General features: G+C 41.1%; 1 protein-coding gene across 2 annotated transcripts; it reads right to left on the bottom strand.

The window, feature by feature from the left end:
• Positions 1-1,288: 1,288 nt before the first annotated feature.
• C8B (complement C8 beta chain) lies at positions 1,289-26,768 on the bottom strand. 2 transcript variants are annotated; one of them, XM_067535396.1, is made up of 12 exons: positions 26,572-26,768; positions 23,223-23,379; positions 21,231-21,372; positions 19,616-19,757; positions 17,716-17,848; positions 15,362-15,559; positions 12,279-12,519; positions 10,376-10,504; positions 9,621-9,784; positions 5,726-5,879; positions 4,642-4,710; positions 1,289-1,742 (listed from the first exon to the last, which is right to left on the bottom strand). In XM_067535396.1, the coding sequence occupies exons 1-12, from the start codon at positions 26,661-26,663 to the stop codon at positions 1,591-1,593; spliced, it is 1,773 nt and encodes a 590-aa protein (XP_067391497.1). In that variant the 5' UTR covers positions 26,664-26,768; the 3' UTR covers positions 1,289-1,590. The 2 variants fall into 2 exon arrangements, with proteins under 2 accessions (XP_067391497.1, XP_067391498.1); XM_067535397.1 differs by lacking the exon at positions 26,572-26,768 and adding an exon at positions 25,388-25,822.
• Positions 26,769-27,531: the final 763 nt, after the last annotated feature.

Here is a 27,531-nt window from a genome sequence, read left to right on the forward strand (position 1 = left end):
AATCAAATGTATGTTCCATTGTTTAAAATGTCAGTGAGCATGAGTTCTTTTTAGCACAATTGCATAAAGAGAATGTCAAGTTAGAAAGGACAGTAAGTGGTAATGGCAACTTATCTTCAGGACTGGAAAACCAGACAAAAGAATATTTGCCCTTGCAAATGTTACAAATTTACAACACCTAGGAAAGCAGATTAAATATTTGCATGTGTTGCCATATTCATAGTTTTGCTGGAAAACTGACATGACTATAGTTATTACACAGCATGTTCACCTGCCGACGAATGTCTTTGCGAAGTCATCATCCAATAATGAAGATACAAGAAAGGCTTAGGAGGCAACCAACAGAGCAGTCCTGCTCATGTCGTGGCTAAAACAAGGGTAGAAGTGAGTGTTTCTGTCCCGTTTCACACAGAATTTGATGAGAGTCTTAAAAGCCCAGGGCAACAATGATAGGTACATTAGAAATATATGAAGATAGCTAGTTCCCTTTTGCTAGGTTTGTTTGCAGGCCTCTCTGTATATCACATATTTGAATTGGCTGGATTAGCAGTGGGTGTGTTGAAACACAAGGTCTTCAGGGGATCAAATAGTTGGGCTACTGACCCACCTCTGTGACAACTTAGGCTTATTTTGGCATCGTTGTTAGAGCTGTTCCCAATATAGTGGTATTTCTGGGGAATGTAAGATAGAATGCTGATTGGCTTGCGTTATGACCTCATTCTGAGATGTCATTCTCCAGACACTACTTCCTGTTTGGCCACAACATACATGGGATGCATTAGTTCATCCTGAGGTATGTTTTTCTATACTTCAACAATCATGATTTTCATTTATTGAATTGCCTTTTTGACATTATCCTCCAACTTCCTTCTAAATGTATTTGTTCTATGGAAAGTTTATCCCATAAATAAGAATACAAATTATTGCATAGTTTAGCAATTCTTTTGGTGTCACATGAGTATTTGAGAGTACCATTCAATTCTATTCTATTTCTTCAAGACTATTTCTAATAGGATAAACAATTTATGGTAAATCTAATACATTGGGAACCTGAGATAACTTTGCCACATCTGACTCAAATCTGACATTAGATGCTATTGCTTGCTTTGATTCAGATTTAGTTTTTAATTTGCTGAATTGTGCTCTACATGACACAGCTGTCTTCAGATGGGTCACATATTACCATCCTTTCCTTTGTATGCAAGATAAAATATCCTTTTTCCCTATCTCAAAGGAATCTTAAAACACATTGGATTAAAACTCAAGAAAATCAAAAGGTACCACATAATGCAAGAAATAAAGTTTTGTTTGATTAAGCCATTGAAATAAAGGCATATAGCAAAGCCAGAATATTAAAACAAACAAAGACACTTAATCCATCAGGAAAATTGTGCAGAATGTCAAATCAGAATGACTCAAACTACCAACCCTGTTCCAATGCCTATTAGATCTTTCTGTTGATTTCAATGTGCATTGGATCAGGCCTTTAAAGAGGGAATACAGAGGCTTGATCAAGTCAATTATAATGATCTTTCCACTAACTTTGTAAGGTGGTAGTCATTTTAGTTTATATGTTTTTAGTGATTTTCCTTAGCACCTAATAGTTTCAACATCTGGCCCTATGCACGGCTTGCCACCATTTTGTGGGGCAGGGTTACTGCACTGTCTTCTTCTCATCCGTTGTCCTCCAGAGCATGCAGACCAGCTGGACCAGCAACCCCAGTTACCATTGACAGCAACATCTGGAGAAAATGTAAAGAAAGAAAGGGATGTTGCAACAGAGGTTTCTTTTTAAAGGGGGCACTCCCAGCTCACTCACATCATACCTAAATGCAAACAAAATGTCCTTCACCTGCATTATGAACAAGATCTTGGATCATTAAAACTGGATAACTATTTAAAGATGCTAATTCCCTATACATGATTTATGGTCTTTGTTCAAACAATGCATTTCACTCAATTGAGACAATGAAAAGACACAAGGTGTCCACATGCCAGAAGAAGGTGTTAGAAGGTTTATGTTTAAGGAGCAGGTGGCCTACTTTAACTTACACGCTTCTGTCAGTTACTTTTCCTGCTAGAGACCTCTCTTCTTGACCCTGGACGTGCAAGGGACACAAATTAAACCTCTTTAGAGTCAGTGAGCCAAATTCAACACAGGCAAAGTTATATGTTAAGTGGATTTGAGTTTAACGAAGATTTTGCTGTTGTCACATATGCAGTAAGCTGACCAAAACAATGTGTAAGTGACAACAATGAAAGATTCATAGGACTCACTTAAAATCACCTATGACCCTGTGCCCTATGAAATCTTAGCTGAAAATGTATTTCTGACTGGCTTAGATATGACACAGTCATATCTACCGAAAACTGGAGAACAGATGTAAATTAAGGACAATAATAAATACCAATGTATCAAATTACGGGAGGGGGAGGTGCGGGCTACTGGAATTCTGCAGGGATTGGTGTAAACTAAGATTAATTTGATTTAACATCTAAATTAATGATCTCAAGGAAATAAACAGCAATCAATTACATTTGCAGACGATACTAAATTGGGAAGAGTTATGAACACTAGTCAGGAGAGAGAAATAATACAAAAGGACCTAGGAACATTAACATCAGGAATGGAAAACAACAAAATGAGATTTAACTGGGAAAAGTTAAAAGGTGCTGTAGTATAGCCGGGGAAGAATAATCTGAGACATTTACTCCATAGAAGGGAGAAACTTGGGAAGCAGAGATGCTGGAGGAGAGATCAAGTATAATGGACTGCAAATTAGCCATGAGTTTATAATGGGTTATGAGCACTGGTTTGAGCTGCATATTCAAAGTCAGCTGCTCCTCTGAGCACAGAAATAAGAAGGCTTTAGGCCTTGTCTACACTAGCACCTATTCTGACAAAACTTTTACAAACTTGACAAAACAATACACCCCTGAGCGACAAAGTTTTGCCAGAATGAGCATTTGTGTGGACAGCGCTGTGTCAACAGGAGATGCTCTCCCGCCAACATAGCTCGTTTAAGTGGTTTATTATATCAGCGGGAGAGCTCTCTCCATCGACATAATGCGGCCACACAAGCACTTTTACAGTGGCACGGCTGTACTGATACAGCCATACTGCTGTAAGTTTTAGGTGTAGATTAGCCCTTAGCGTGAAATCACACGTAAAATTGCACTGATTTCTGGACACCACAGCAACAGAAATATAAATCCTTCCCTGTGAAAATATAAGGAAAGATTAAAATCTGTCTATCTTTTAATTTTTCCATATATAGCGATATCTATCAGGACACTTAGGGCCTGATACTGGATCATTTAAGTCAATATGCGTTTTGCCACTGGCTTCCAGCAGCAGGACTGAGACCCTAAATTCTATTCCAGTTTTGCCACACACTTATTGCCCAGCCTTGGATTTAATCTGTTTGCTTCTGCTCACCCATCTGTGAAATATATCTGGCTATAATTCAACAAGGACAAGTGCAGAGTCCTGCACTTAGGATGGAAGAATCCCATGCATTACTACACACTGGGGACCAACTGGCTAGGCAGCAGTTCTGCAGAAAAAGACCTGGGGGTTACAGTGGACAAGAAGCTGGACATGAGTCAGCAGTGTGCCCTTATTGCCAAGAAGGCTAATGGCATATTGGGCTGCATGAGTAGGAGCATTGCCAGCAGATTGAGGGAAGTGATTATTCCCCTCTATTCAGCACTGATGAGGCTGCATTTGGAGTATTGTGTCCGGTTTTGGGCCCCCCATTACAGAAAGGATGTAAACAAATTGGAGAGAGTCCAGAAGAGGGCAACAAAAATCATTAGGGGCCTGGAGCACATGACTTATGAGGAGAGGCTGAGGGAACTAAGCTTGTTTAGTCTGCAGAAGAGAAGAATGAGGAGGGATTTGATAGCAGCCTTTAATTACCTGAAAGGGGTTCCAGGAAGGATGGAGCTAGGCTGTTCTCAGTGGTAGTAGATGACAGAACTAGGAGCAATGATCTCAAGTTGCAGTGGGGGAGGTCTAGGTTGGATGTTGGGAAAAACGTTTTCACTAGGAGGCTGGTGAAGCACTGGAATGGGCTACCTAGGGAAGAGGTGGAATCTCCATCCTTAGAGGTTTTTTAAGGTGCAGCTTGACAAAGCCCTTGCTGGGATGATTTAGTTGGGGTTGGTCCTGCTTTGAGTAGGGAGTTGGACTGGATGGCCTCCTGAGATCCCTTCCAATGCTGGTCTTCTATGACTCTATGATAGTATAGATCTATATAATATATACATAGGGTAAGTTAACAGATGGAGTTACAGACATGATAACGTTTAATGAATACTATAGCTAGATCTGTTTCACAGATGGGTAAGCAGAGGCAGACAGGTTAAATCCAAGGCTAGGCAGCATTTGTGTGGCAGAACTAAAGTCAATGGGAAAACTCATCTTAAATGATCCAGACCCTACAGTCCTGATTCCCAGCCCTGGTCTCTAACTACTAGGCCACATAGTTCTCAATGATCGCATAAAATGACCTAAATAACTGACACACGTGACATGATCATATTACTGGCCATTCTATCTCGACTCTACTTTTAGGGTTGTTGTTTTCTTTAACTTGGGAGCCACTTTTCTTTAATCATCTTTCTAATCCCTCTTACCTTTTCGTTCTGTGATCTCACAGGCAGTACCTTGATATCCTACGGGACATATACATTCACAGCGAGTTTCTAGAAGGATAACAGTGAAAGCCGGATTATTATAGCTCACTATAGTATATTATTATACTGAACATTTCTCTATAGACTCCAGTTTCTATACATAGAGGAAAAGCTGCCTCTCTGGGGCAGGAGACCATCTTTTCCTTACATGTGTGTGCACTACCTAGCAGAATGGGGCCCTGATCCCAGAATTCAATGTCTGGGTACAAACAACAATGGTCATTTAAAAACATCTTTCATGGCAAATGATCCTAAAATGGAATGTTAATAGGACTCAAGGCCTAATAAGTTATTTAAACAAGTGTAATCACCAGAGGAATCAGTTAAGAGCTATAATCAAACTGGCTGGTACCTGAATCAATAATTTCTGCATTAGATACATTTAAATGATAACCAGATTTTCATCAGGACTTTTGCAGATGCAAATTTGAATTAGGTACTTGAAAAATATCTTCTTTTATTAGCAAAACCCATGCACCATATATCTCCATTTAGAAAATGTGTTTTTTATTCAATTTAATTACTTTCCCCCAGCATTTTTAAATCATTGTCAGCTCCAAAATGAGGGCAGCTTCTATTAAAAATAGAGGCAAGGAAAGGATACAATACTGAACAACTCTGATGATGATGATGATGATGATGATAACAGTACTTAGCACTTATATGGTGCTTTTCATCTTCAAAACACTTTTACAGCACTAATTAATGCTGAGACATTAGGATGATGGTAACGATCTTGAAAGCAAAGAAGGAGACTTAAAGACATCAACTTTTCTTTTAATGAATAATTGAGGTGGGAACCGTTTCTTAAATGTAACTGATAAAGATACTTGCTAAAATGGTGTTAACGTGCTGCTGCTACTAAACAATGGAGATTTATGAATGAAATTATTCTTTTTTTATATATTTTCTTTATAATGTTAAACAGAATGAATAGGACAAACAGATTACCAGCCAGCTAAACCTCCTACCGACAACTCCTCTGTTCGTTTATACTAGAGAAGTATTAGACGTGAGATTCTACCTTTCAGAAAGGCAATTCCATTGCCGTGGCATGGAGCACAATGGCAGGAACTGGTCTCCAGCTGAAACTCGTCAAGGGCACGCCTCATATTTTCCTTTAGCGTATTTGCATTTGCAAAGTCCGTTGCTGTCACCAGTTCATACAGGGGCTCTGCCTAAGTAGGGGTAAGGATGAGGGGAAAAGAAGGGAAGAAACAACTATTGCATTCCAAAAGGTCAAGATGTTTTCAGAAGGTCAGCCCTACACTGCAAGCTATGGTGGGACCTCAGCTCTCTGTGTTATGAGATTTGTGCTCTGTGGTGATGTCGAGAAAAGGTTTCTAAAATGGGAATGCATTAGTCATCAATGGAACAGAATACATAGTCTCTCCACCAGCTCCTGCTTTCCAGTTAACTTGTGCTTAGGGCTGGTGAAAAAAAGGAAGCCGCAATTTCATGAAATTTTTTTCATTCCTCCTTTCCCCCCCACACGCAATTCAAAATTTTGACCAGCTACAGAGTCGTCTGGAAACTGCGTGGAAATTTCACAAGAGTTTCATCAAAAGTTTTCCTATTTTTCTGATTTTGAAATTTCATGAAAATTCATTACAAAATGGAAAAATTTTGACCAACCCTACTTATATCGACTCCTCTCTTGTCCCTCCTTGAGGACTTTTCCCACCCACCCAGGAAGCCTTTCTTCTACAGTACCATGACCGTGTTCATATGTTGTCCTTGTATGTGTTGTTTTATAACTGCAGCATAGTCACTTGTGCATTTGCAGCCTGATTACTCTAGGAAGCCAACAGAAATGCTCCCATTACCTTCAAATGCGGGTGGGTTGGGGTTTTTAGGGTGCCTCTATACTGCACACTTCTTTCAGCAGCATGTAGTGTACGGACACACCACAGTGCAGACACCACGCACTTTTCTCTGCAGCGTGTAGCGAGACATACACTACACGCTGCCAAAAGTGGTAGCGTAGTTGTAGTCTAAGTCTGAAGTTCCTCAAGCAAGGATTCAGGCATTTGTCTGGAACAACTGACCTGTTATATAGTATCACTGTATTCCCAGCAGCTCTGCAGAGCCACTACAGCAACGGGAGAAAGAGCTGGACTTGTCTCTATTTTGTGCATCCTCAACAGAATAATTAGTTAAGTTCCTGCTACAGGGACAAATTCTGCCATCAGTTACACCTGTGCACCCTCCCGACTATAATGGGAGTGCACAGGTGTAAGTGAGGGCACAGACTGAACATCATGCAGGTAGAATTTGGTACAGAGTAGAACCAGGTGTAACAGAAAGTAGGATTTACCGCACAGATTCTTCATTCCTGATGATAACACAGTAGCCAGTAAGAATAAAGTCTGAGGATTCCTAGACTGAGTTTGCATGGTTGGTAGTTAGAATAAAAGAACCAGTTCCTCAGTTTGTAGCAGCTGAGGATCCAGCCCAAACTCGTTTTTGTAAACTGAGCAAATTTGCTATGCAGGCCATCAGGACACAACAAACACGAAGCCCCACAATACCATTTTTACAGGGTCACATCATTCAGAGGACACACACATTTTAAGGAAAAAGGTACTTTCTTGTTACTGCCACTGTAGTCTTCATTTCTCAACAATGATCTGCGATCCCACCTTTTGCTTTTTGAATTCATATCATGTAAATAAGGAAATGCCTCGAGAATGACCTGCCAAGTGCTTTTAGTAGATGATTTATGAACTGATTTGCTTTATTTTTCCCTATCTAAACATTTTTAGGGCTGATGGTTAGTCACACACTCCTGATGCTTTTGATCTTCATACTCCTCAAGGATATCAAATTAAAGATTATATATGCCATATCCAAATTACATCAATCTGTGGTTTCTACTGGTTGATCTGGTCATTGATGTCAGGTTAGAATCCAAAGGGTTAGAAAAAACTTAGCCTTAGTTTGTGTTCAGTTTTTTTTAAATGGGATACTAAATTTAACTTCCACAAGTACAGATACTGCAATCTCTGGGACTCAATGCAATTATGAAATCATGGGTAGATTATCTGAAACAGTTAATTTTATGTCCTCCCTTAAACATGAAGTGAGTTCTAGTTAACAAAGAAGTGCATTATATTGTCAAAACAGAAGAGTTGAAAGTCAAAAGAGTAGAATGGGTTGAGGATGAGCTGAAAATATGGACATTATGTGAAATTTTTGTTACAAAATGGGTGGAGAGGGGGAACAACATAATAATCAGTGCCAAGATAGGAAAATACAGAATGTCCTATGAGGTTCTGAAAAAATAAACATGTATTTGAACAATACACTCAAAAGTAGAAAGGGCTGATCTAAAACCTGTTGAAGTCAACAGTCTTTCTTTTGGCTGTGGGGCTTTGGATTAGTCCTTGAATACATAGATTACCAAAATATTAAACATATTTCCACTAGCCATAAGATAAATGCTAGATATGAGCCCAACCTAAGGAATTTTATCTGGATCCAGATTTCAAATAAATACCCTAAAGTTCCAGTGGATTTGAATCAAGGCTTTTAGGTTCAGACTAGAGCAGACTGGAAAATGGCTTTTTTCATGAAAAATTTCAGCAAAATAAACCACATTTTCATCAAAAAGTTTCACAGAAAATGTAGAATTTTCAATGAAAAATTGAAAATTGACAAGTTTTAGCCACAACCCAAAATTCTGATATGGAATTGCTGCCATAATGCCTCATGGGAGTAATAGTTCATTCTCCCTTCCTGGTCCAGGTCTGGCTGGGCTACATCTCCCATGATGCATCATGATCTCCCCTCTTAATAAGACATCAGTGCACCATGGGGAGTCTCTAGCTACAGTGCATCATGGGAGATGCAGTCTGTCCGTGGGAACCAAGCTTATGGAGTAGTGTGTCTCAAACTGGGAGTCCTGACCCAAAAAGAGGTTGCAAGATTATTGTAAGGGGGGTCATGAGAGCAGCAGCTGCTGGCTGGGTGCCCAATTCTGAAGGCAGTGCCGCTGCCAACATCAGTGCAGAAGTAAGGGTGGCATGGTACTGGGGGTTGGACGCGGGGGTGGTCATCACAGCCTGAAATATTTTCAAAGGGGGTCCTAGCAAAAAATATTTGAGAATCCCCTGCTATAGGGGAATAGCTACAGATGTTATAATGCACTTGCATAGGGAGAGGCGGGGGGAGGAGGGGATATTCCAAATGATCATTTTTCACTTTTCATGAAACATTTTGGAATTTGGGTATTGACAAAAATAATTTTTTCTGTGAAATGCAGACACTTTTTCCAAAAAAATTATGTAATCAAAACCCAATTTCCCATTGAAGTACAGTTCAACAAAAATCAGCCCTAGTGCAGGGCCATGCCTAATAAGGATATTCCTCTGCTTTCGCAATAGTCATCCAAACTTTACATGAACTAACTGTGACATTCAAAATGATGAGACTGTATTGATATTTTTCCCCCTTGTTATTTTTCACTTTCGTGCTCCCCTACACATTCAAGACCTGGCCAAGTAGGAAGTGGGAAAGCCTAGTAAAAATCTATTCTCCTAAGATCCCAGCTTAGTTTTACAGATTAATGAGTTTTAGATAGTCTTAACAAACAGCCAGACCCTTTGGTGCACTGCTTGCTTTCCTGAACCAATTGCTACTATACAAGGGATGGTAAATATGAACGACAAGGGTAATCCACAAAAAAGGAAGATCATGTTATTACATGCTAACATTAAATGCCATCATGTATATTTTTAATACAGCATCACCTAGATTCTTTAAACTTCAATGATCTGAAATGCCTTGTTACCCAAAACAGGTCTATTAGTTGCTCTGAAAATATCCCTGATTATTCAAAACTTCACTTATCTGAATGCATTCCAAGTCCCCTATGGCCCTCGGCTAATTGAGGTTCTGCAGTATATTATTTACAGTACCTTTAGCTTTACGATTTCAGGGTTGTATTGCACTGCATCTCCCCATTCCTGCATTAGCTGGGGAGTTGGCAGATCTTTGTAGGCAAGCGTCGTGATATGCTCACTCCCTCCTCCACGAACAAGGGCTATGAAGTCTTCCACATATTGCTTTTTTTTTATGCTGTCTGAAAACATGGGGTAAAGCAACCAGCTCAGCATGGCTATTTCTTCAAATAAAATAAAAAACTAAGTCTGTCAGTTACATATCCCATTTAAAAAGAAAATGGGAAAGCAGCCTTGGTCACATTATTTATATACAGCCAAATATCCTGCACTCTCTATCCAGCTCCATTCCCTCTGACTTCAAAGGGACAGTGCAGTGACTTCAAGGGAAGTGATGCCTGAGTGAGGACTTCAAGATTTGGCACATAATTTTTCTTTTGACATTACAAACAACAGATTCATTCATAGATATTAAAGGAAGACGAGACCATGGGGCAAAGAATAAAAAATCAGCCCCCCTTTACTAAGGCTGTCATTGAAAAGCACCAGAAGCTACAACTAATTCAGGTTGCAGCACATCCTCCTTGAGTAAAGGGCTTGATCCTGCTTCTGTTAAAGTCAATAGTAAAACTCACATTCAATGGTGCGAAATCAAGCTCCATAAAACATAAAGTCCATTTCATGTGTGCAGATATATTTTACTCCTGAAATCAAGCAAATACAGCCCTAACATAAAAAGGAAAACACAAATCACAAGATTATGTGATGTTTACCTCCAACTTCTTTTAAAATGGCATTACAGCCAGCAGCCGATATTCCCAAACTTATATAAATTCCACAGATATTTCCACCAACTTTAAATCCTTGCTGTACACAGGACTGGATGTCACTTAAAGAATAACCTAAAAAACATAGTAAAACATCACACATGTATGAAAACAACACTCCATTTCAAGCACCTTTTGCTTCCCCTCACCTTTTCCCGTCAGGGAATTTTTAGAGTCTGATCCTGCTCTTACAAAGGGATCTGGTGCCTTCAGCTCCTACTGAATTTGAAGGAGTTGAGTGCTCTCAGGATCAGGTCCGTAGTAAAGAAAAATATTCCTCTCAATATTCCCATGCTGAGTGACTTAAATGAGATTACTTAGGGCTGTAAACAGTGTATTCAGTAGCAAAAGTTTGTGGAATTTGGCCCTAAACGAGTTCACAGTTAAGGTCCCAGTTCAGCAATGTGGCTTACTTTAACACGAGTAGTTCTACTGAAGTAAAACTTGTGCTTCAATACCCACCTGAACTGAGCCTTTAACAAGTAAGGATAATGCACCACCTTCACTTCACCAATGGCAGCCTCTCTGCCTGCAGTACTCACTTAGACAGTTACTCACTTTCTGCAAGGGAATAAACTAGGCTCCTAACTAAACTCCTGGACTCCATAAAAAGGGACTATCCTAATGAAATTCCATTCCAACCTTGGCCATCGCATTGATCAAATTGGCAAATAAAGTTGGATTTCAGCTTTAAAATTTAACTGGCACCTCAGCAAATCCACCTGATGGACCCTCCATTCACGCTTACATTGCTTATTTCGACTGCAAGCTCTTTAATGCAAGCTCTTGCTATGTGTATGTACAGGGCCTAATCTCGCGAGGCCCTGAGATTAGTGTTTAGAAATCCCAGCTGACCATTGTGATACCAATAATAAACGGTAATAGTAATTATGTTAGTGTTTAGATGTGAGCTTCCGGGGGGGAAAAAAAGTAGCTTGAGATGGACCCAAAACAATTCCACAGAAATTCTGAATGCCTGAAATCCAAATTCTGTTCCTCTAGTTCAGGTCTAAATATAGCATTACCTACCAATTTACTAATCAACTGAAGAGGAAACATAGTGGACTCTGCTGTGTAACACACAAAGTACTTTTGCAAATAGGCACCGAAGGCAGTTACTCAACCTCCTGTGCCAATGGATAAGCAAAAGAATGCAGCGATTGATTATCATCAGCCAACTCTCTTTGTTCCACACAACAAACACTATCCCTTGTAAAGGAAGCATGAGTCAAGCAGCTAGAGCAGGATCAGGTAGAAAAGTCACCCAGCAAATGATTTACTGTTTCCTAGATTCCTGCACTCTCGAAAAGTTCTGGAGGCTAAATGAGTTTCACACTGTCACTTGTAAAACACTGAAAAAAAGAATGTAGGTTTTGATTTTCAAAGCCAACTGGGGATTTAGCTATGTGATTCGCATTCATTTTAATGTCTAGTCAGCTTTGGAAAGATCAACTACAAGGCCTGATATTTTGAAGCGATAAGCACTGGCAGCTCCAGCTGAGGATGAAAGCAGAGGGTGCTCAGCATGGTTTGAAAATTAAACCTTTACTTCACATACATTATCTTACTCAGTATTTCCTGTGGGTTTTCCTAGGGACAATGCTACAGATATCAGCGGTCCCTCCAATTTCATCTCACCCCAGGTTTACCCCCTCTCTATCCAGAGAGACTAATCCCCATTGGGTACCCACAGAACAGCTTCTGGGGAGTTCGGGAAAGAATAATGCTGTGGAGGCAACAATTGTTTTCCTAGATATGCGTGCTTGTGGGAGCAGAAGTAGTAGATCTAAACCCAAAGCTTTAAAAACTGCTCTTTTATTAAATGCTATGTAGTATTGGATACACTTACCTGCCTTTTGGAGTTCTTCGCTTTTCATAACTAAAGTATATTCGTAGATGCCTCCAAGAGTAGCTTCTGTGACGTAATGTGTCCCATAATCTCTGTAGAGTTCTCTGTATTCACCATAGCTGTACTCTAAAGGCAATTGATGGAGTCTCTGCAGGAACTCATAATGGAGCATCAGACCCCGAGGTTTCAGTTTATAACGGGCTACATCCAGCTCAGACCGGGCATGAATAAATTTGCTGGACTACAAGAAATGTACACACACACAACAGCATCTGAGTGAGATGTGGGACATGATTCTCTCTGCAAAGTGTGTTAGCTCTGTGAGTGTCACACAAACTGTACATACATTATATAACTCAGGGGTTGGCAACCTGGAGCACGCGCGCCGACTGTGAGCAGCACGCGGCGCCCTGGCCGGAGGCCGCCCCCCGCCACCACCACTGCTGCCAGCATTGGGAGAGGGGCGAGGGAAAGATTGGGCATAGCCCTTTATTAAAATTGCCAACCACTGATATAAATGGATGTTATTGGTGTGAACTAAACGGCTCGCACAAATCCATATGCTCTGCATCACTGGTTCTCAAACTGGAGGTCACGACCCCTACGCGGGGCATGATGTGGTTATGTGGGCGTTGTGAGCTGTGAGCCCCCACCCCAGCCAGGTGCAGGGCTGTGAGCCTGCCTGCTTCCTCCCAGAGGAGGAACATGGAGGGATGGGGGGGCAAGCAGTGACACACAGATACTGCTCACCCATCTCCCAACATTCCTCCATGCCCCCCTAGGGGACTGAGAGGGGGAGGGAGTGAGGAGCAACACCAGGGCTCCCTGCATCCAGGTCACTTTCCCCATGGGCAGTGCTGTGAGGTGAGCATCAGGAGCTGCTGCTCTCTGCTCTCCCCTTATGCAGCTCAGGTGGGGAAAGTGACCTGGATGCAGATCAGTTTCTCAGGTGGGCACAGGAAGGAGGGTACAGGGGATAGGGGTGAAGGGGACACAGTGCAGGGGTTGGGGGGAAAGAGGAGTGGGAGCCCATGGAGGCCAGGGGCAAAGGGGGAGCGCCCCTGGAGTCCAGGGGGTCGCACTCAGAGGCTTGCTGTGTGAAAGGGGTCACCGATCCTGAAAGTTTGAGAACCACTGCTCTACGTAGATCTTAAATTTCTAAAATGGGCCATTACGGAAACTCTAATGTGAAGGGAGAAATTTAACCCAAAAATGGGTATAATGTCAGACAATGGAAACAGAGACATTCCCTCAAACAAAGTATTATCCAACCCAAAGTATACCTTTCCCCTCTACTCCCCTTTTCGGACAAAAGCCTGGGAAAGAAAATGGGGCTTCCTCTGTGCCCTAAAGGTATCCAAACTCAGGTTTGTTTGGGCCATATCAAGAGAAACACTTTCAAGAGGTGGGCGTCTTTCAATATAAAAAGCCTTGAAACCTGGATAACCAAATCTAGGCCCAAAGCAGGACTGATTGGGTGGAATTCAGTGGCTTGTGTTATGGAAGAAGTCAGACTAGAGGATCATAGTGTACTAAAAAAATCAATGAATATGTGAGAATTACCATGGATCCTCCTTCTCTCTCTAATGGATGTCTATTGTAAGAGCTTCTCAGGTCCTTGGTGAGCATCCCTAGTGCAATCTTCTCCTTTTCCTAATTACAGAAAGCTATTTGGGGTTTGTACCATGCACAGTTCAGGCAAGTGCTAGCTACACAGAAACAGGGACACTGCTCTGTGCCTGAATGTGCAGTGCTCTGAGGGCCTGGGCATATAACGGTGGCGCAACCAAACAGCCAACTTGAAGTAGGCCCGGTTTTCCAACTTAGAAGATTAAGTACAAAACAAATAGTGGTGCACACTGCCTCAGAAAGTATGTCATGTAATGGCACTCGAAGAGTATCAATTAAAGCTCCTCCAGCCAGTGTATACCAAGTCACAGAAATGATTGAATCTTTGAGTAGAAGAGTGAAAACATATGCTTCATGGTGAGCAGGCCACCAGCGTTCTGTGTTGTGTGCCTCAGCTTCCGGGGTATCTCATATCTACCAATGTGAAACGGCACGTGCTATTCTATAATTAAACCAGTGAGGACCTGCTAGCAGTTTTCATTTTACCTGACTGTCATGGCTACTCTACAGTTGAATAGCTAGGTTTCTTTGTTTGCATTGTCACTCACTGCAGTGACAGCACTGGTCTTGTTTTACCCACCTAACAGTAGCATGACTTTTCCTATGTGTGCTGGCATCCTGCTGAGATTCCGAGGTCGGTAGTCTTCTTTTACACAGACTGTTCTATGCATTCAGAAACACACAAATCCTGATGCCTGAAAATCCCATCCATCCCAAGGGAAGGAAATGTCTTTTATGCAGGAACTCACTTGCTATTCAGCGGAACTTGCTCAGCTGGTCAGATGGAATTTCAAAATTCTAGAACTCAATATGTAAATAACAATCTGACCTGTGTGAAATCCCCTGGATTATTCACTTTCTGGGTCATATTTGTTTCCCATCCATGTTTCAGGACACTCTGATTTTCATTTACTACCATTTTTTGTATACTGTTGTGCTTGACATGTCAAGCCTCTTATTTTTGTTTATGGTCTCCTGACCTGAGGTGGGAGCTATGGTGCATTAAACTACCTGGCTGGGTAACGTGGTACTTTACAGTTGCTATGTCCAGTGGCTAATATGAGCCATGTGTCAGCCCTTTTAATGGCTGGATTGTCAAAGATAATGTGTGCTATATCCCCTTTGCTCATATAGTCTGCCCCTGCCAATCCTTCATACATGACAGAACTTCTGTACCAACATGTGTGCAGTTCCTTTTATGGATCTTTTGTGTTCAGAGGGGCTATTTGGGACCGTTTCTTTCACTTTTTTACAGAGATACTCTATCAGTCAGACCCTCAGCTGGTCTAAACTGGTGCAGTTCTACTGATTACCCTGGTGCTATACCAAATTCCAAAAGCGGACGATCTAGTCCTATATTTTTGTATGCCTGTATCCATACCCGTACATTTAAACTTCACATTTCAGGTGTTAACTACTAAACTGAGCATAGCTTTAAGTGGAAAGTCACTTACAGTTGCTGAAAACCTTTTTGTCCTTTTAATGAACTTCTTGAACCTCTGGTCGTTATAACTATAACTGAGTTCAAACACTCCTGGTATCTTTATTCCAAAGCTGAAGCTGGTCTTCGAAGCTTTTTGCCTAAGGATATTTTCTTCAAAACTTGAATAAGATTCATATTCGTTCAATGTAAATTCATATTTGCCTTGGGTCTAAACGAAAAGCAAAACGAACACACTTTATTTCTTGCATACTGATTTCATACCTGAAACAGAGGGAAGACGTATTTTGATCGTCTTGCAACAAACATACTTTTGAATTAATGCTTGCGCTTTGAAGATGAAAAGCCTGGTATAATTGCTCCATATTATTATGGTTACTACAATAGCAGTTGATTTACAGCACAGGTTAATAAAACGCAGAGGAGAGCTACCATCTCTTCTGTACTGCAATTGCCTGCATCTTACTAGTTAATTTTATGCCAAACGTGTGAAATCTTAAGCATAAAAGTCCATGAAAGTTTAAACAAGTTTAAAATTGTGAAAGGAACAAAGCCTGCTTAATAGGCATCACGTATCAAATCACATTAGACAACTCACACCATTAACTTCAATGGGCTTTTAATCAGGCCCTGTATCTTTGATGCCCATTAAAGGTGAATGCAAGTATGGAAATTACTTGGCTGCCTGCCCTTTCATACAGTATGTGCTGAGTTTTTTCAAACCATAATAATAATTTGCACTTCTGCAGCCTCCTGTAAGCCTATGGCACCCTGCCAGCATGCCCCTGGTGGCTGAGTGAAGCACAGCATAGCTGGCTCTTTAATGCCCCAGCGGACAGCCGTGCCTGCCCTGTGGTGGTCGGCTTCTCCTTGCAACTCGGCCAGGTTGCATATAGCCCCACCCCTTCTGGGGTAAACCGGTAGTCCAACAAATAGTCCAACATCCTGTTGAACCTTCCATCTTAGTCTGGACTCATCAGCCCTTACCCCTGGTATCAGGGAGGCTTCAATAGTCCTTACACCTTTCCTGGTGGGCTGGGTAGGGGAACCCAATGCCCTCCCACTCTCCTGGGTTCTAGTCCAGGGACCCTTGAGTAGGAAGTCAGGGCTTCACTACACAGACCCCCTGGCTGCCTCCCTGGACCACTTCCTACCTTGCCCAGTCTGTGGCCTTTGCTGCAGCCTCTTTCCTGGATCCCAGTGTATCAGCGCCACTCTCTCTGGGCCTCTTCCACAGGCTCACTGCAGAGCTTCTTAGCATCTGGTGCTGCTGTAGGAGAGTTTCCTCAACTCCCCTAGCAGAGCAGTTCCTGATTCAGCAGGAGTCTTCCTGGTCCCTGCTGATCCCTCTACCAGCATGCTGGATCCTGGGTCGACTCACCAACTCAGCTCTCAGGCTTCTCTCACTGAGTGAGAGCCAGAGATCATCTCCTTCCTGCTCTACCCCTAACTGAGCCAGGTTCCACTTCCTCCCTCCAGCTTTGACACCCGCTGCAGGTGTAGCAGGGCAAGGCTGATTGCGCCCTCGGATTCTCATTAACCCCTTCAGGCCCTGTGTGGGGTTGGTACATCCCATCACACCTCCTTTATTTCAAGGTGCTTTACAAATATTCCAAAACAAAAAAAACAAAAGCCAAGCCTCACAATGCCCATTGGATGTAAGTATTTTTACATGGCTTTTATGGAGCAGGCTCCTGAGGCAAAGAGAAAGCAGGGCCGTGATTCAACACCATTGAAGTCAATAGGAGTTTCGCCATTGACTTCAATTCGCATAGGATCAAGCCCGAGCTGAACTTGCCCAAATTCACATTGGAAGATTTTTGGCAGAGCCAGAATTAGGTCCCAAGATCTCCTGATTTCTGCCTGGACCATGAGACCATGAATGTGGAATTCAGTCTAAATAAAGGTCTGCGCTGCGTGCAACAATTCACAATGGCAAAAGTGCCCCATATGCAATGTCCCCATGAGCACAAATATTTCACTTTCATTATGGACCCTGGAATGTGGTCCGTGGGAGTTGAATGCCCTTATGTGTCTTTGAAAATGTCCCCAGAAGCTTGTTAGTTAATGTGTGGTCCCTATGCTGGTTGCAGCAGAACAAAAAAATAGCAAGATTTTTCATAGATATTAATAAAACATGTAGATGGAAGATTTAAAACCTTTGCTCAGTTATTTGGAGCCTGGAAGACAGTCTCTGAAAACTGGTAACATTTTAAAAGGAGGTTAAAATTTAGCCCTAAACCACTTGACCCTGATTCTTGAAATTCATTAAAGTGTCATGTATTAAATGAAGCTGTTTGACATTATACACTGAAAACTACTGAAAATGTAATTAAAGTTTGTTTGCAGAAACAATCTGATTCTTACCTCTGGGGAGTAGCTTTCTACATTGTATGGTTTTCTAAACCTGTTGTCCATAATGTAATGTGGAGTACACCCACCAGCATAGTACCTGTGATCAAGAACCAAGCCTTCCAGATTGTTTGTGAGAATATTTAACCTGCATAGGAGGCATAACAGTGAAACAAAAAAGTTTATAATTTAATTAGCAGCACAATATACAATTTGGCTAAGAGAGGGAAGATTTTTTTTTTCTGTTTCCTTTTGTGCCTGCCTATTTTGGTGCCTAGGGATTCTCTCATCAGAACTTTCCATCTTCCATCATCCACTCTAAGTGGTCCAAGAGAACCTTCAAGCAAATGAAAGAGGGAGTCACGTTTTGAAACATTGCTGAAGATACTATTAACCCCAGAAGAAGAATTACATTCAGTCACCCGGGAATGACGTTATGGCATCATCCCCTCAGCACTATCAACATGTTGTATACTTTACCCAGCCGATAAAAGTTCATGAAACTGAAATTGTGCTGGAAAGTGAGGATTTGGAGAAGCACTTTCAGGAATGGCAGAAGGGACAAGAGTTGTCAAAATATACAGCAGGCACTGGATCAGATCCTAAATCCATCTGTAAACCGTAAAAATGTGGTCTGCCAATCTTTTTATGTAGGGAAAATGGCTTTTTTCTGGTGGTGGGACCTGAGGTGAACAAGAGTTCTCTATTCACCACTGCCACCACAATCTCAGTGGAATCTCATCTACATGGCGCACGGTCTCAGGTATTGCTCTAATCTGAATGATATCATGTTCAAATAGCAGTGAGCATCACTGGAGGAAAAATCAACAAAGGAAAAATACGGATGACAGCCAGAACCCATAACTGTCATTTTGTGTTCCAGGTCTTTGTTAGACCTCCCTTTCCTTAGTTTGGAGTCAAAGAGTTGCATAATAATGTCTCTGGAAATTGTTAAAATTAGCTTCAATCTTAGAACAAAGTGAGAAGCAGGGAGGGACACTAAAATCATATTACTGATCCATCGTGGCTTCAAAGAGATGAGAAGCATGTTTCTATAACTGTTCAAATTATTTTTTAATTTGTACTAAAGTTAACAGCATGAAGCATCAGTAATAACATGCACAGCAGTCATCTTCAGAGCATTGCAGGGAAATTATTATTGCCCCTTGAACGTGGTTTTTACAGTATGATGCAAGATTTTTGCGGGGGTGCACATGAAGTGAGATTAGGGGATTATTTTCCCATGGTAGGACCCTAATGGGCAGCAGTTATCATCCTATATGAGTTGGATCATCAATCCAGATCAGGATCTGGATTTCAAACACTCCAAAATTTGGGATTGTGTAGTTCTTGGTGAAACCTTTCACCCGCTGAAGATAGTGGCAAAATTTCCATTATCTTAAATGGGGCCAGGATTTCACCCTGGGTGTTTTGGTTCGGTCTATTCCAAATGCAGAGGCCACTACAACATATAGATCTGAATCCAGATTCAGGTTTTAAGCAACCCAAAGTCCCAGTATGTTTGTGCGACCCTAAAAGCCCTTCGGTGCCCATTGACAAAGGGTTCACTAAGGGTTTACTGGAGCATTACAGTCATACAATTCGTTGAGTGTGTTCACTGCACACACTTGGATATGCTTTTTGTCTCAGTGATTGTTATTCACCAAAGTTCTGATGCCTTTGGGGTGGAGATGAATTTTTCCAGTGGGCTTGGATCAGGACCCAAGACCTGTAATTTGTTACAACATTTACAGTACAATATTTAGAGAGTCTGAGACTACATCAACATATTTTCCTTATTTGAAAGGGAAGTGGAGGAAAATTTAGCCATTTCAGGTTACTGTATGTTTCCATTCTCAAGAAGTCATTTAATTAAACTTCCTCTGTTTGTTTTATCCAAAGTACACCTACTTACCCTCTTGCCAGATTCTCTATTGCCCAGTATTGCTCCATCTTTTGGTTGCATTTTTTATATACTTTTTTACAGTTTTTTTCATCTGACTGATCTCCACAATCATCATCTCCATTGCAAAGCAACCTCCGTGTAATGCATCTTCCTAAAATACAACATTGAAATTGCTTACTTAAAAAGTCCCCTATCATGTTTATTATTAAAAACTATAAAGCCGCAGCCCTCGCCCCATAAAGTTTATAAACTAAGTAAGAGATGTTGATTAGAGCTGGCTGGAAAATATTTCCTCCTCTGGCCTGGAAAATTTATATTTTTCAGTTAAAAAAAAAAAAAAAAAGTCTGAAAATTGCCAAAAACTGTAAAATGTACGGATAAAAGCTGGGGGAAAAAAAGGTGTGTCTGTTTTTCCAATGGAAAATCAAACAATTTTGATTAGGACAAAAATTTTTGTTTAGTCAAAAATCAAATTTTCTGTTGAAAAACACTTTTCTTGGAAATGTTTCCATCAGCCCTAATAATAAATAATTATAATTAGTTTCTTATGTGCTTGATCAATTATAAGAACAAATAACTTGAAATTCCAACGAACAAATTTGGGACATTTTTAATGACAGGACTAATTACTATCAGGGAGGAACATACTGGTAAGAACTTTAAAACAAATTCTTAATAAGAGAAATAATAGAAATGAAGGTTGTATGTCTATCATGTCTTTTATTATGCTAGTTAACTTTGATTAGAATTGCTCTACAGAGACCTCTAAAGAAGTCTGTGAATCAAGGTAGGGACAGAACAATTCTGTTTTCTCATACAGTGTTGTCCATTCATAATAAGATCCTTACAGCTGAGATGTAAATGAATTATATAAAAATAATACCTCACTCTTATAGAGTGCTTTTCATCAGTAGACTTCTAAACATTTCTCAATCTTTGATGTATTTATTCTCATAACACCCTTGTGAGCAAGGGAAGTGCTATTATTCCCATTTTACAGAAGGGGAACTGAGGCACAGAGAGGCTAAACGCTTTGTTTGACCCAATCAAAACATTTTCGATTTTTCGTTTTGCCAAGAAAAAATGAATAATTGTTTTTTCATGTCAGCTGAACTGAAAACTCATTTATTCAGCCAGCTCTTGATGCATTATTTTCCATAATCTCTTTAGAGGACTCTACCTATTCCTCCAATGGGATTGTGACAAGAGAATAAATGAATGCTACGCAATAGTAGGGAGTAGGGAGAACGGTCACCACTATAACTACAAATCCATATAAAGCTTTCCCTTATGCTCTCAGGCACGTGCCAGCATCACGGGCACATATTTTGCTGCTACTATCCGTATTTTTGAACCAGTCTTGTGGCAGTTTTTATTATCGGGACTATTTTTTAATTTCCTACTTGCACAAACCTTTGGATTTTAAAGAGATGCTCAAGACTGGCATACTGGAGCTTGGCTTACATTCCAGTTAAAATCACAGTCATTTACAAATGTGATGTAAGTGATGGTATGCTTTGGGCCACACCCTAACATACTCAGGCAAATCCCTATAGAAGCAAAAAGTTCCTATTTGTTTTGCCACCGATTTCTGCAGGATTCAAGTACTAATTCAAGTACCTACCTGTAATTGTACATGCAAAGCCTTCACATCTAACTTTATTTCTGCAAGGACTGTTTGTAACACAATCTTCTGTTTCTTTATCAGAGAAGTCACACTGGTCACCATTGAACTGAGACGGCCGTTCCACACGGACAAATCTGTACTGTAACGACAAAGAAAACAATTTCTCATGTGTGTAGAATTCCCAAATTTGATGGTAGCTAAATTAAAATACAAACTTCTTGTATTGGGACATAGCTGAACCAGAAGTAACACTAAGAAAAATAGTAAATATATAGAATTTTGATTTTCTTCCTATGGACCTTATTTAAAAAATAATAATTTGGTATAGTTTTCATTTTACTAGACAAGATTTTCAGCATTCAGGGCTTGTCTACACTACAGAATTGTCAACAAAAGTCAGCTTTTGGTGACAAAACAGTGGTGGTGTACACTCTACAATGCTCTCCCCCCCCACACACACCCTCCGTCACATACTCCACCCTTCTGCCCCCTGCACTCACAGTTCTCTGGGCTTCTTGAGTTGATGTTCAGCAGTGTCAGTCTGGCTGACAGGGCAGTTGAAAAGCGGCTGTCAATCCAGTAGGATGCCCATGGAATCATGGGATTCAGAACCCATCATCACGTGATGCTGTGCCTGCCCCACGTGGAATTGCAAACCCTTCTCAAAGCACCCTGCGTGCAGCAGCGCATTGGCATAGCTACCCACAGTGCACTGCTCCCTGTGTCAGTGCAAGAGCTGGTAGTGTGAATGCCCTCCACTGACACAAGGCACATAGGTAGGACATGCAACAGCAGTTTAATTACAGCAGTGACACTACGCCGGCATAACTTGTGTTGACAAAACTCTGTAGTACAGACAAAGCCTTAATAGTGATGGAGTAAAAAAATGCATTTTCATGTTGTAATTAAGATAGATTTGGTTTAGATAGGACTTATAGCTCAGATTGGGAAAGAATAAGCAAGGGTTCAATGACATTTCCCTTCTTTCAGTTAAAGTTGGTGATGACACCCCTTGTTCTTCTCTATCTACCTGTGTACTTACTAGGCCCTCCACACCATTCTAGATATTTTGCTGACAACACCCATGAGGTAGTTCTCGGCTTCATCCAGTAGATTATCCTTCTGCCCCTTTACCATTTTCTAGACAAACTCTTAGTTACGATGAGTCTTCACTCTTTATACAAGTGCTGTAAGAGCATCATTACTCTGACTACAAATAGACTGAAGCAAGACTGAAGATCCTTCCAATCTTGTACTGTTTAAAACAATGGTGTTTTTGCCATTGACTTCATTAGGAACAGGACCTTAGTTTGAAGATGTTCTGTATGTAGAAAATGCTCAATGGCAGATAATGAAAAGGGTCCCAGCCCTGTGAGGTGTTGTCTGCCCTCAATTCCCAGTGAAATACAGAGTAGCTGAGGTACTTAGTAACTTGCAGGAGCCCTGCAGACATTGGCCCTATGTGTGAAACCTCCCTCTCAAGGGCTATAATCACCTGCTACATTTTATACAAGAGTGGGAAATTAACAGCCTGATCCAATGCTCCCTTACTCACTAAAGCAAATTCCCATGGAAGCCAATGGGAGCTATTTCTAGGTAAAGAATTGCAGGATTGAGCTCAAAAAGGTGAACTAGAATTCCAAAGCAAAGGGTTGCAAGCCCCACATGTCCCAGTAAAGAATTACTTGCCGGGAACTCTGACGTGAAATTCATCCCCGTGCAGAGAAGCGTAGCACAAGGCTAGATCACTCACTGAAGCCCTAGGGGGATCTCTTGTGATGCTTCAGTGGTATGTAGGTCTTGCACTGGGCTCCTTGCATGGGGTGAATTTCATATAAAAATGCATTGCCTGCAGGAGATGTGGGAGGCATTGGACCAAGAAGAGTTACTCCATCACTGGGTATCTGTAGAGGCAATGTCACGAAAGACTCTCTTGCCTTTTATTCTCTCGTATTTCTCATGCTTCACATTTAAGCCATAGATACTCACTCTTTTCTTTTGACAGGGGTCACAGGTGCTCCATGATGACCAGCTGGAAAGTGCACAGTCAATCGGCTGTGGAGGGTTGTTTACTGATCGGGCCCATCTGCCTTTGGCTAGGCTCATGTTGACTCCATGTAGCTGAAGGAAAGGTTTCCTTTCACCACTAAATGTTCACAATGAATAAGAACTTCAATGCGTAGGATTACAAAGGTAGGAGAGTGGAACAGGGGCTGTGTGTGTGTGTGCGTGCATGCACCTCCCTACACACTAAAAAAATCCCTTTGTTGTGCTCCACTAAATCTTTCATGCAAAATACAGAGTTGGATACTGATCTCACATTGTATACCACTGTGTGGCTCCTGATTTACACTGTCATAACTGAGAGCAGAATCAGGACCATAATGTTTTAATTTGAGAGTCAAAGGCTAAGGTATTATCTACATGTAAAACATCACCACACAAACCTCCTGCTGTGTTCTAGTCAGGTCAAATCACGTCAAACAAGGTCATTAATGATACACTCACAACTTGACAAAAATCCCACAGCTGGATCATAAGCAAGCACCACAGCCTTCTGTAAGGAATCAGCAATTGGTTTTCTAGCAGACTTGTTTATCTAAAGGTTGGACAAAATTCCAATGGAAAATGCACAGGTTAATTAAAGCAAGGAGATTGCCTGTTGCTGATGGGCCTTAAAGCAGCTTTTACTGTACTTATTGACGGTAGAGAACGTGGGGAATGTTGGTCTTATTTTTAGCAAAAGTATGCGTACCTCAGTTTCCCCACTCACTTTTGTATTGTTACCCACTGTGTGTGAATGGGTTAATTTCTTTCCTGGGATAGAAGAATAAGAAATATGGTGTCTGGGTGGGAGTCAAGCAGACTAGTCACCGTGAGTATGAATGTGTCAACATATGAATGGAGTTACCTTGAAGATACAATAGAAGATCAAGGACCAGGCATTAACTTTTAACGACTGCCAGCCAAGGTGACTGGAATTTGAACCAAAGAACTGAGGTGTGAGCAGACTGCAATAAGAATCCTGCTGTCCAGACCAGCTGGTGGGGTTAGGGGGTCAATCCTGGATCTTTGGGCATGACAGAGAGGTTGGGCTGCCAGCATGCATATGCATGTAGGCTTTGCTTTTCCATTCTACCCTAAGAACAGTAATGACTGCATTCCAGTTGTCTAATAAAAGGTGTCTTGTTAGGAAACATATGTCCTGTGTCTGCAAACATCTGCTGGTTGCACAGCTCCCAAGAGGGAAAGTTTCCAACAGGCCAAGCTCTTTAAGACCAGTTGAAGGAGCCAGGGTGAGAAACAAAGTGCTGAAGTCTGGGACCCAGTCTTGGAGTAGGGGAGCTGTGGGGCTCTCCCTTGTAAAGTGGAGGTCCAGGGCCTAGCACAAAGAAGGGTATATTCCCAAAGAGTCTATGTTAAGATCAGAGGCTTGGCATGCCCTGAGGATCCATGACACCTACTAATAGCAAACGAAATTCCCTGTCTTTAGATCAGGGATTGAAAAGTCTCAAGGGCATCTGCACATTTCCTCTGACTTTAATTACAAAACGTAAGAAATGGATTAATTTTACCAGTGGTTAATAAAAGAGTCTCTCAACCAAGATTAATATGTAGACAAATAATGCAGAATATTTATAGTTGCCAGCAGTGATTTGTTAAAAATGCCGTTCATTTCTCTTGGAGAGGCGCTGAGACAAAATCTGCTCGTAGTGATACTGCTGTGAATCCCAAGCAATGCCATTGACTTCACTACACTGGATTAACATTAGTGTATCTGAGAGCAGAATTTTACCCATACTGTATAAACCTTTTTTGAACGATGAAGAGTGGTTTTAAACTAATACCCATAGTCTAGGGTACGCTCTGCTTTCTCTACTAAGGATTAAAAGAATGTGCATATTTTTTTAAAGAACACTGCAGAGGGTTTAGAGCTCAGTTTTGTCTTGAAGGCCTAGCCCAGATTCAGAGTTGATCGACAGCTGCCCCCCTCTCACCTACACAGTAGTTCTGGGAGCTCCCAGGGAGCACAGTCATTCTGTTTTCTCCCCTAGGTTTTTCTATTCCACTGATCACTGTGGTGTCTAAGTGCAGCTGACATGCTCTAAGCCCACTATTGCCAACCTCAACCATTCAAAAATCATGAAACTTACTTTTTTTTTAAAAAGGAAAACAGAATTTCATGTAATCCCATGACTCTGAGAGCTGAGGCTTTAAGAAAAACATCCGATACTGTGGGCTCAGCCAGTTCTTTTGGCTGGTTTGGAGGGGAAATGTCATGTAATGGGGCTATTAATCTTCATTTATCGGGCCCAGTCACCTGACTTAACCATGTCATATGACACCGACTGCTAAGGTTGCCAGGTGTCTGGTTTTCGACTGGTTAAAAAATATGGAATTCAACACTTACGATTACATTTTCCCACTCTTGGCAGTCTTCCAAGCTCATCTTGGAACCCTGAAGATTCCGATTGCTCTAATCTCCAACCCACACCTTTGACCTAATGGTGGGCCACCTACCTTTCCAGCACCCACCAAACTGCTACAGGGTTTCCTGCAGAGCTTACCAATACTGTTTCCTAAAGCCCCAAGGGGTTTTGGGGTCCTGATGTTAGATGCCTCCTCCTCATAACCCACAATCATTAAGCAAATTGCCCCATCAGTGCCCTCAGCCTCCACCAGTAAAAAGAATGCAAAGTATTTAAGCTGTGAGCGTAGACCCTTCTGTATAGCAGATTGTTCTTGTTAATATTGTGCATTCAATATTACATGTAAAAAAGGAAGTGGGAAAACTGATCAGCCCACCGTGTAGTCTAGGTGTTGGGTTTTGTTTATATGCAATAAGGACCAAAAGGGATTAGATCAGTTGATAAATTTAAGATCCTAGAAGATAGATAAAGAAAAAGACCTCTTATATGATCTAGTCTATCCCCCAGCAAATACAGATTATATTCAGATAGTAGAAGAGCTATCAAATATTAGCCTAAATTCATTTTCTTTTGACTCCCAAATCAAGTTGAAATCTAATAATCCTCTTAATGCCCTTGTGAGGTACACACAGTAAATAACTTTGCATTACGAGCATATTTTCACTTCATTACAACATGACTATGACATTTTGGCATATACATTTATCAGACTGAATTACTTTTTTCAAGCCAGTCACTTCACAATATGATCATTTGAAAACAGCGCCTTTTCTTACTTCACTAGAAACCCAGAAATAGCTTCAGATGACATGCCTTATTCACCATAAAAAGAAAAGCAGACGGTCAGCGTTACATTTCATTATCTATCATGTCATTGCATGGATATTTATTTAAGGACATTCACTTACCTAAAGCAATACACAGGTAGAAAGGCTAGTACTGCACAAACCAAGAACATTTTCACTGGGTACAAAAGAAGTATCGTATGTGATATACTCATGATTCCAAGGCACTATCAGCAAACACCACCGGCAATCCTAAACCACCACAACGCCAGTTCAGCTTTCTATGGGATTTGAAAGTGGTTCAAGTAGCAAAGGGTAAATTAGGAGATCTTTTGTTTACCATGAAGAAAAACTATGACCCACCTCTTGACAAATTCACATGACAAACTTTATAATTGCTAGCACACAGCTGTCTACAGGAAGTTCTGAAAACTCTGTTGGATGATGTTGGAGAAAATAAAAATCAACTGAGGAGCAATTTACATTTTCCCTTCATTTGTTATGTTTCTTTAAGGCATTGCTGCAAAAATAAATATTTCACCAATCAAGTCACATATTTAAATCTTGGCTCAGAAAACAGTCAATGGGTAATGACAAATGAGCTAAAAATCTGGTGACTGAGAGATGGGAAGATTGGAAAATACTTGAACACCCCTCCCCCCATCTCGAAACTATCTGTTGGTTGTACCAAAAGGAATGACAGAGACAAAGCATGGACAGGTTTCTGCTTAATTCTGCAGTGAAATTTTCCATTCCAGAGCCAACAGCCAGTTCCTGGGAGGTGCTGAACACTTCAATGGAAGTTATGAGTGTTTGGCCCTGTTTGAGGTTTGGGCCCAGGCCACTTGCGGAATAAGGACTGCAGCATTCGACCCAATTATCATGCCTTTCTAAAAGACAGCCTCTAGTTCTAAGAAGATTGGATTAGATAACCATACTGGCCCCTTCTAGCCTTAACATTTATGAATCATTTTGTATTAAAGGTCAGGTTACACTGGACTTGCCTTTTTCCTCATGATTTCTAAGGTTTAACAATGGCTAGGCAAGAGGTGACCTGGGGATGCTGTTTATTATGCATAATGG

This window comes from Emydura macquarii, unplaced genomic scaffold, assembly GCF_026122565.2.
Source record: "Emydura macquarii macquarii isolate MOO-44397 ecotype Brisbane River unplaced genomic scaffold, CSIRO-AGI_Emac_v2 contig_3506, whole genome shotgun sequence".
Classification (NCBI taxonomy): domain Eukaryota; kingdom Metazoa; phylum Chordata; order Testudines; family Chelidae; genus Emydura; species Emydura macquarii.